The sequence below is a fragment of the Stomoxys calcitrans genome, chromosome 5 (assembly GCF_963082655.1).
Source record: "Stomoxys calcitrans chromosome 5, idStoCalc2.1, whole genome shotgun sequence".
Taxonomy (NCBI): domain Eukaryota; kingdom Metazoa; phylum Arthropoda; class Insecta; order Diptera; family Muscidae; genus Stomoxys; species Stomoxys calcitrans.
Genome location: NC_081556.1, coordinates 9,693,706 through 9,704,396, shown reverse-complemented (window position 1 = coordinate 9,704,396; position 10,691 = coordinate 9,693,706). Strand labels below are relative to the sequence as shown.

The window sequence follows — 10,691 nt, the reverse complement described above, 5'->3', positions numbered from 1 at the left end:
TAAAACTTTTGACACATTTATAAAACTAAGTTTATAAAAAAATTATAAAAAAAAAATATTTTTATTAAAAAAACGAAACGCTTATAATTAAAAACAAAAAAAAAAATGAGATATAAATTTAAACAAAAAATGATACAAAAATAACTAAGAAACATCTAATTTTTTATTTAAATTGTTAAATATAAAAAAAAATTAAATTAAATTGTATTTTTTTTTTTTTTTTGATTAGTTTGATTTATAAAAAATTATATATTTATATAAATATATTTTATAAAAATTCAAAGAATCGTTCTAAACACAAAACAAATTGAAAATAATGATTTACAAAAATTTTATAATTTTTAGAAAAGGAGCTATAATGTTTTTAAAAAGGTGGTCTTAATGACAGAATTTTCATTTAGTTTACTAATTTTTTTTTAAATCTTCCAACATGAGTTGACTTTTATAAAAGTCCTCTTTGTTCTTTTCTTCTTAATATTTTTTTTTATATTGAAGTTATGATTCTCAATTATTAACATCAAATATCTGCTTAAAGCTTTTTGTTTTCTTTTTATATATTTATTCTTAAATTTAATAAATTTACATTAATATTTTTATTTAAGCTGCAATAAATGTTGTTTTTTAGTAAAATTGTGTTTTTTTGCTGTTATACTTTTTTGTTGTTGTTATGAACATTTTTTGTAAATCCTAAAAAAAGTTTGTAAATTTTTTTCATTCACTATTAGTCAAAAATATCTAAAAAATCAGTTTTTATGATTGTTTGCGGGTTTGGTAGATTTTGGATTTGCTAATTCAGGACTTAGACACAACACTTGCGGTGGCTCATGAAATCAAAGAGATATTTCTAAAATTTAAAGCTAAGAGAAAAAATAATGAGATTAGAAAAAAAAAATATGAAAGAAATCTTAAAGTGAAAAAATTCAATGTTGTTTATAAAACCTCTTAAACACCCTCTCGCAAATTTCCAACTTTGGAAAAAGGCTTTTTAAAAAAAATTAAAAAAAAGTATATATATAAAAAAGCCTTAAAGTGAAATGAGATACAGTTAGCCTTTAATTTCTATTTTAATCAATAATTCAGGAATAAGGCTCAAACTCACTTTCTCTGCCTTCTTTTTTTCCTTCCTGCCTTAATTTTTTGTATGTTTATTTCTTCGATCTCATAAGACTTCTTAGACCTTTAATAATTTTTAAAATAATCTCTTTGAATCCATTTGTCACCCCATCGCATTGCACAACTCAAAATATTAGAAAAAAAAGCTTATTCATGTCCTCTTTCAAAAAGCTTTTAAATCATTTTCTAAATTCTTTTGGCTTTAAGATATTAGCTTCTCTAGATATTAGTACATGTGTATACATATATAATCTTAAAATTACATACAGTTCATTTTTTCTTTTACATTTTAGTATTTACATAAATGGTTAAAAGTGGAGAGGAGGAGTGGGGGCTGAGTATAGACTCACTACATTCATTAAACATTAAAAAGCTTAATTATTTTTGATGAGTTTGTAAACCAAAATTCACTTGTAGCTCAAGGCGTTCGACTATTTAATGTCTTACTAGAAAACTAGAAACGGAAAATTGCACAAAAGCTCGTAGACTTTAAAAAGCTCTTTTAGGTAAAATGTTATGTTGGCAGGTCTAATATTATAAATGCTTTCTTTTTATTCACATAAAAGAAGGAAGACTCAATTCAATTGTTTTAAGCGTTTATGTTTTTAAAGCTTTGCAACTGGTTTCTTGTGAAATTTTGAACAGGCTTTACTTGGCTTTTACTAAGCTTTATAAAGCTTCTACAAAGCAATAGAAAACTTTTATTAAGCTTAAGAAAGCTTTACAAAGCTTTAGCCATACTTTTTGGAAAGTCTTGTCCAGACTTTTTAGAGCTTTTCTAAAGCTTTATAAAGCTTTCTCCAGGTTTTACAAAGCTTTAGAAAGCTTTCTTCAGGCTTTACAAAGCTTTAATTTTGCGATATAAAACTGATACTTAGCTCCAGAAAGCTTTTTCTAAGCTCCATGAAGTTTTTAGAAGCTCCAGAAAGCTTTTTCTAAGCTTCGGTAAGCTTTTCTAAGCTTCGGAACGCTTTTTCTAAGCTTCGAAGAGCTTTTTCTAAACTTCACACAGCTTTTTATAAACTTCGAAAGGCTTTTGCTAAACTTCTAAGCTTCATAAATCTTTTTCTGAGCTCCGGAACGCTTTTTCTATGCTTCGGAAAGCCTTTTATGAGCTTTAGAAAGTTTTGTCTACGTATTAGAAAAGCGTTATAAAACTTTTCTTTCGTATTTTCGGAAGCATCTTTTACTACGCTTTAAACAGCTTTTACTATTCTTTAAGCAGCTTTTACAGGTTTTACTAAGCTTTAAACAATTTTTACAAAGATTTTAACAGCATTTACTAAGCTTATAAAACTTTTAATAAGTTTATAAGGCTATTACTAAGCTTATAAAGCTTTTACTAACCTTATGCAGCTTTTACCAGCTTGAAAAATCTAAGCTTTTGATAAACTTTTAAAAAGCTTCAAAGTTTTGTTACTCTATTATGAAGTCAAGCCATAATTTTAAATTTTTAAATTTAAAACGAAAGTTAAGGTATAGACTTTGGAATTCAAAATGTCAAAAAATAACTCAAAAGTTCTCCGATCCATGTCAGCAGCTTTTATTAAGCTTTAAGCAGCTTTTACCAAGATTTAAAAAGCTTTTTCTAAGCTTTAAACAGCGTTTATTAAGCTGTAAAAAGCTTTTACTAAGCTAATAAAACTTTTACTAAGGCTACGCAGCTTTTACCAGCTTTAAAAATCTGAGCTTTTAATCAACTTTAAAAAAGCTTAAAAGTTTCGTTACTCTATTATGAAGTCAAGCCATTATTTTAAATTTTTAGATTATTGTAAAACAATTCTGCCACTAGGAGCTTTGCTTCAACTTTCAAAGAAGCTTTTAAAAAAGCTTTGACTTAAACAAGAAGGCCAGACTCTATTTTTGTTATTTGAATCGAGATTATTATCTGATCAGAGCTTAACAATGAAACTTTCGAAAAATATTGAGAAAGCTTTACTCTACGTAGAAATGGTTTGACATTTTATTTTGGAGTTGTTCTTAAACTTTATAAGTCGTAATTTATGACAAAGCTTTGAGCTTTTACCAGTTTAATTGGATACAAGTTGGTGGTTGTTTCAAGATCTGATAACTTCTTAGAACTGTGAAATTTATCTTATGAAAGTTGCTGGTAACAATACCTTGAGATTTTACAAAAGGCATTCCAAAAAGCTTTTACAACTTTTTCCTTCATCTGTCTAGGGTTTGCAACACTCCCATAGCTTTAAGAGATTTTAAAATTTTTGGAGTCTTTTCTTTAAAATTGGTTTCTTTCATGAGTATTTCAGGTTTTCAGTTTTGGAAAGCCTTAAACGAAACCCAAAGAGCTTTGAACTTTTAGATTTTGGAGTTTAACTTCCATACTATGTTATGAAAGCTTTTGATTAAGCTTTTTCAGCAATGATTTGAGCTTTCGAACATGTGCTCCTAAAAACTTTTAATTTTTTTTCCTAAGTTCTTCTGGATATCTTATTCGCGCTTATGAAAGTTTCCTTAAATTTCCGCTTTTATGTTTTGAAAAGCTTCTGAAACAAATTTTTAAACGAAATCCAAAAAGCTTTTTAAATATATCTCTTCATAACGAGCGACATTTGATTTTCTGATTTGGTGTTTATCTTCCACGTTGTTGCACGCCAGCCTTTCTAACAATATTTTATGCTTTTTAGAAATTGCCTTAGAAAGCTTTGTAACCTTTTTAAAAAAATGTCTAAAATCTGTTTTATACAATTCTTTCCTTTCATGAGTAATTCAGCTTTCTAGTTTTGAAAAGCTTTCAAAGCAAAGCTTTAAACTAAAACCCAAAGAGCCTTTTAAACAATTGTTCTCAGTTTTCGGATCCTTATATTTTAGATTTTGGGCTTTCCTACTATAATATTTAAAAAGCTTTTTATAATGCTTTTTTAAACATGCTCTAAGCTTTTTCAAAGATCTATGTTCTAAAAAGCTTTAAGGCCTTTTCCTTTAGCTTTCTTGATTTTCTTACACTCTCTAAGCCTTAAAAACAGCTTTTCATAGAGCTTTTCTAGCACTTCCTTGAGCTTTTAGCAAAATCACTATTAAAAGCTTTTGCAACTTATTCCTTTATATTTCTTGGTTTTCCAACTCTCTATTAGCTTTAGAGCTTTCAAAATTTTCTCAAATTCTCTTTTGTTTTACACAAATGTGTTCTTCTCATGAGTATTTCAGCTTTTCAGTTTTGTGTGAGTGAGTGTGTAGGTATGTGTGTGGGCCTTACTTTAAAGCTTCCTTGGCTCTTTGCTCCCATTCTGCACGCCTCTGATGGATTCCTTTAAATTCACCAACTGTGGCTGATCGTTCGATCGATTTGTTCATTAAAGTCGTAGAACTTTCGGTTTTCGTTGCCGCTTTCATATCGGCCAATTTTACAGAGGATCTCTCCAAGGTGGTGGACTTGTTGGGTGATGAAGCTGGTGTACAATTATTGTTGTTATTATTATTCTGAACATTGTTGTTGTTGTTGTTTATGTTGTTATTGTTTTGGGTTATGCGTTCCATGGAGACATGCCTATAGCCGGGAATTTTAATGGGTGGCAAGAAGCTTTTATTGGTTAAAACTCCATTGTTGCCATTGACGGGGGATATGGTATTATTGTTGTTGTTGTTGTTGCCCATACTATTGCTAAGATTATTGTTATTGTTGTTGTTGCTTAACGCTAAACCCATTGCGTTGTTGGCCTTTATCGGCATCTGACGAAAATCAGCCAAAGAGTTACGCTGCACTGAAATGACCCCTGAGCTATGGCCATTGCTGGAGGTTATGACATGACTGCCCTGACTCTGTCCCGCTGAGATCTTGGTAATACTTATACTTTGCTCCGTTTCCATTTTGGAGAGCTTATCCAACTTCTCCTCGCTAGCCGATTGATTTTCCTTATCACTATCCACGCTGGGAGTCGAGGTACAATTGGAGCTGGAGAATTTTTTCACATTTTGTCCCAGCGAAGAGGAGGATAAAATATTTGAATTATTCGCCGGTGTGGTGGTGGGGGGTACGCCCATTAGGGGATTGCCCAATATTTTATCCAAGTCCTCATCCTTGATTTTCAAAGAACGTCTGGCGAAGACCTTCATCAGTTCCGGAGTGGCATCGGTCTTGTTGGCAGCCACACTGATGTTGTTGGAGCTGTTGTTTATGGAGGATTGGCCATTGCCATTTAAGGAATTGCCATTCATGGAGAGATGAGAGGCTGAGGAGGCAAAGGATTTCTTCCTAAGCACCACTCCGTTCTCTGTGGGTGATTCTTTCTCTTCCATGGATTCGGATTTGATCACAGATTTACGAGTTACTTCTTCGTTTATGGAGCGCTTGCGTTCATATTTCAGTTCTTCGACTTTCCTCTCCACCTTGGCCTTATCCTCAGCCATAAAGAGACGTCTACGCTCTTGCAGGGACAGGGAGTTGGTATGCTCTTCCGGTGCCGCTACTGCTGCTGATGAAGGCACTGTGACCTTGGTTTCGGGCAGTTTGAAATGCAATTCCAGCTCAGGCCTGTATTCCCTTTCATTGATGGTGGGTGTGGGCGGTGTGGTGGGTGTAGCGGGCAGAGTTTGAGGTGCTAGTCCTGTCATTGTCCCTGTTTTCTTAATGGGACTTTTTGGTGGTAAGCCCAGGCTATGCTTGGCCTGTTTGTTTATGGCCTCATGATAGACCACTGGGAAGCGTTTTTCCATTTCTGGAGAGGATCTCTCATTGATATCCACACTTTCCGAACTGAGGCGTCGAAAATCATCATCGGGCGAAGATTCTCGAGTGCTCAGTAGCATAGGTGTGGGCTGTGGAGTCTCTTTGACATTTTTGGCCAGCACCACATTGCTCTTGGAGGTGCGCATGGGATCCACTCGATTTAATTGGATTTTCATAAACTCTGGTACTGATTGTTTGTTATCCTCCACAGCTTCTACCGCACTGGTAGATCTTCGGGTGGAGTTATTTCTAAAGCCATTCGAACTCCTGGAGCCCATGGGGGCAGGGGCTGACTTTCTTTCCATATCCTTTAGGGATTCCATGTGGCCACTGCTATTGGCGAAGGTTATGTTCTGCTTGTTCAAGGACTTTTCGCGCAAAGTCACATTGGCTGTAGAGGGAGAATTCAAAACATTATCCTCGCTTAGGGATTTCTCCTTCTTGAGGGCCAAAACAGTGGGGCGAATTCTTTCGGGCACCACTGTGGTCTCACTCCTCTCCAACTGCTGTTGCTCACTGAAATTGGAGGACTTGCGTATAACACTGATGAAGGGCGAGGAGACTATCATATCAATATTGGATTCTATTTCCGATATATTTCGATTGCTGGCCGCCGACGGTGATAGGGGTGGAACCAAACTTATGGTGGGTGTGCTCAAGAGTTTTTTATTTGATCCCGCTGGCCCACTGGGCGTGGTGGTCAATATAACATTTCTATCATAGTTACTGAACGATTTGCGTTCGGGTTTCATCAGTTTGTTGTCATTGATCTCAAAGCCCAAGGACGATTGTTTCTCATCGGGCGGAGAGGGAGTGGAACCACTTCCTCCATAGGTCTCATTGTCCTGCAGCACAAATTCCTTGTAATAGGGCACCCTAAGATTCAAACTCAAATCCGGCAGGCTGGGCATGTTGTTGTGCACGGTATTGGGTGTGCTGGGTTTCTCCTCACCATAGGCGCGGAAACTTTTGGATTTTTCCACAGCTTTGCGGGATTTTTGATCATAGATTTGGGCACGCACTGGAGCACACAACTCACCTTCCACTAATTCCTCCGACTCCATCTTAGTGGTAGTTTGTTGTTCGAGCGATACCAAGGAAGTGTTGCTGGAGACTCTGCCAAAGGACTCATTCGATTTGGAGATCTTTTGCTGGAAAGCCGATAGGCCCACTATCTTGGGTTTCTTTTCGAAATGATGCTCCGCCTTAAGGGGAGAAGTATTCTGCTGTTTGGTTATCTCCCTTATAATGGAAGTGGACTGGAACATCTCATTGGCCGAGGACTTGGAGAGTATGGATTCCTTGGAGGAAGACAATAACTGCTGCTCTGCTGTGCCAGCTGAGGAGCTCAAATTCTCATTGCTAATATTTTGGGGCATATAACGCTGACGGGCTGCTGGTCCTGATTTGGGCTTGGAGGGAGACAAATCCTCAGGTTTCTTGTCTTCTTTTGGTGTAAGGCAGCTTGATGCCTTCACACTGAATGCAGGCCGGCTGTCACTCATAAAATCTCCACGCTTAATATCGCCATGTTTCTGTTCAAAGTTCTTGGAGGTGGAGTTGGAGGCGGTAGCTGTGGCTGTGGCCGTGGGGGCAGCAGCGGAGTTTATGCCAGCCGCGTTTATATAAGAAAACTCACTCTTGGTCACATCCTGCAGGAATGAGGATGAGCTGTATGTGGTTTTGGCCTCCATGGCCATTTGCATTTTCTTTGGTTCATGCTGTTTGCTGTCCACCACTTCCGCCTCCTCATCGCCCGCATTGGCTTTGGCTATGGAACGCTTGGAGTTGCGGTGCATCAAACGTCTTAGGAAACCCGATTCTTGTGTCTCCATTGCCATGGTGTCCGGCTTCTCAGACAAAGTTTCAGGTTTTTTGAATACTTCTGGTTTTTTGGCTTGGCACAACAAGTCTTCGGGATTGCAACTGCTTGTTGTCTCTTTGGATTCAAACATGGACGATGCCTTGGCGGTCAGCGAGCGAAAACCGAAAATGTTGTTGGTCGTCGATGTGGAAGTGGTTTGGCTTGTTGCCTCTGTCGCCATCGTCGGCGTCGTGGTCGCATTAGCATGCGCTGAAATCGAATTTGTGGCGTTGGCTGTTGTTGGTGTTGTAGTTGCTGAAGATGTTGTTGCTGTAAATTTCGTAGTCTTTGCCATAGAAGTGGTGGTGCTGGTGCTGCTGATCTTGTGGCCCATTTGGGTTTCCTTAAAGGCAGTGTTGTGTTTGACTACACTAACGCTTGAACTACCAAGTTCTTCCATGAGTTTGGCAGCATTAACGCCCGGTGGGAGAGAACGAGTTTTGGCTTTGGCATCCAGATCTTTGGATTCAAACCGAAACGAGAGAGAAAAAAGAAATTTTTAGTTTCCCTGTAAGATACGAGCAGGATTCAAATAACCCACCTTTAATATCCAATAATTTCTTGCTGTTTAGTTTGGACAAATCCTCATTGGCCTCTGGTATGGAAGTCTGTAAAAACAAAGTTAAGATGATTGTAGTTTTAATGGAAAAATAAAATTGAAAATATTTTTTGCAAAGGCTCACTAGTGACAGAAATCAAAGCTGATTAAAATTTGCATAGTTAATTTCAATAAAATTTTTAAATTTTTTCCTTTTCTACTTTTTTTTTTTAAATGCTCTAAAAAACACCCTATACATGTTGCCTAGGACCTGGACAAGTGTTAGGATATTAATTTTTTTTAAAAAATGTTTTTAACTAATTTTACAAAAAATTATGTTCTAAAGGGTGTTAAATTTTAGAATGACAGTTTTTAATTTTTTTATAAGCAATTAAGATGCAAGAACTATACATAAACACACATTTTGATTTTTCTTACAATAGATTTTTTTTTATTTCAATTTTATTTGGTAATTTATGTCATTTAAAAATAACACCCTTTACATATGCTGCCTACTACTACTGGTGTGTCTACTATTTTCTTATTTCTTCTTCCCGTTTGTAACACCTCGAAATATTGACATGAGACCCTATGTTGTTGTTCTTGTTGCAGTGTGTTGTACACTGAAGGGGCAGCCCTTGCCGATTAAGGACTTCATCGGGTCGATCCGGTACGTACAACCGGCTACCTTGCCTAAGACCCTATAACGTATAAATGTTAATTTTTGTTAGCCTTGAATAGCGCCCGTCTGTCTGTCGGCCGAAACGAATAAAGATAGCCGCTTGAAATTTTGCACAGCTACTCATATCGGCTCAGATTTGGATATGGCCCCCATATAAACCGATCCCCAGTTTTAACTTCTTGAGCCCCTAGGAATCTCATTTTTTATCCGGTTTGGCTGAAATTTGGCACAAGAACTTGGATTATGTGCCGAGTATGATCCGTATCGGTCTATAAATTGTTATAGCCCCCATACCAACCGATCTAGGGATTAGACTTCTAGTGGTGCTCTACTCCCAAATACCTTTTATTTGAGCCTCATATTGCTATGGTCGGTAAATATGTCCGGTACGGGGCTATTTTTGGGGGTGAAGTGAACCCCCGTATATCAGATGCTTGCTCTAGTCTCAAATACCTTTCTTATTTTATCTGAGCCCTATACTAGCACGGTTAGGAAATAAGTCCTGTATGGGGGTGCTGGTACGGCCTTTTAGATATCTTGGCCCAATGTGGATATCATATTGGTGCTCTACTGCCAAATACCTTTCATTTGATCCTTATATTGCTATTGCTATATATTTTGGGGGTAAAGTGAACCCCCGTATATCAGATTCCTGCTCTAGTCTCAAACACCTTTCTTATTTTATCTGAGCTCTATACTGGCACGGTTAGGAAATAAGTCCTGTATGGGGGGGGGGGGGTGTTGGAACGGCCTTTAGATATCTTGACCCAATGTGGATATCATATTGGTGCTCTACTCCCAAATACCTTTCATTTGAGCCTTATATTGCTATGCTCGGTAAATATGTCCGGTATGGGTCTATTTTTTGAGGGTGAGGTTAACTCCCGTATATCAGATTCGTTCTCTAGCCCCATATTGTCATTATTGGTTTATTCGAGATCTGGCGTTTTTGAAAATGAGGTAAGGGGAGGGTCCGCCCATTAAAGTTTGGATGTTAGATATACTTCATTCTCTTGGATTTGGGGGTGGAAAGGAGTAGCCAAACCCTTTTCCCCGGAAGTGGATATCAGATTCATACTCTACTCTCAAAAACCACATTTGAGCTACATATTGCTATAGTCGGTATATATGTGTGGTTTAGGGTCAGTTTAGAGTTGAGGCGTCCCTGAAACACTTGGCCATAAAACAGATATCAGATTTGAGCCCCTATTTGCCATAATCCATAAGTATGTCCAGTTAGAGGGGTATATAGGGTGGGGCAGCCACTCACGCACTTAACCCTGAAAAAATATCAGCATCGTGCTCTACTCCTCCTCAGACACCAAGCTTTTAACTCTACTTTTAAATACCTATAATTTGATATCCATATTATCCCAATCGGTAAATATGACCTGCTGGGAGAATTTGGGGCTAGGGTGGCCCCTCAGACATCAAGAAATGAATTTTTGTCAGATTTTTACTCTACTTTTACATACCTTTCATTTGATACCCATATTGCCCAAAGCGGTAAACGTGTGTTGTAGGGTGGTGTTTTGGGGGTGGGGGACTCCCCGACACTTATGATGACATTTTAATTTCAAATTCGTGCTGTACTCTTTAATACCTTTTATTTGATACCCATATTGACCCAATCGGTAAGCACGTCCGTTCGGGTGGGGCTTCGGATGGGGCGTCCCCCCAGCTTTTTTGAGCCCAAAGTTTTAGATCAATTTTGCATGCCACTATAAGACGGCATGCAAAATTTCGCTTAAATCGTTCCGACGGCATGGATTGTTCTATTACAGATCTTAACATATTTCCAAGATTTCAT

At 37.1% G+C, this 10,691-nt stretch overlaps 1 protein-coding gene across 3 annotated transcripts in view; it reads right to left on the bottom strand.

Annotated features, from left to right (window-relative positions):
* Positions 1 to 738: 738 nt before the first annotated feature.
* The window catches only part of LOC106081237 (serine-rich adhesin for platelets), a 199,105-nt gene continuing 189,152 nt past the window's right edge, over positions 739 to 10,691 (bottom strand). For 2 of the 3 annotated variants that reach the window (XM_059370370.1, XM_059370368.1), the window contains exons 6-8: positions 8,203 to 8,269; positions 4,328 to 8,120; positions 739 to 857 (exon numbers count right to left, since the gene is read on the bottom strand). In XM_059370370.1, coding sequence (XP_059226353.1) covers positions 845 to 857; positions 4,328 to 8,120; positions 8,203 to 8,269 — 3,873 coding nt within the window. In that variant the 3' untranslated portion in view covers positions 739 to 844. Of the gene's footprint in view, positions 858 to 3,232; positions 8,121 to 8,202; positions 8,270 to 10,691 lie in introns of those variants that run through there. The other variant, XM_059370369.1, reaches the window with a different exon arrangement.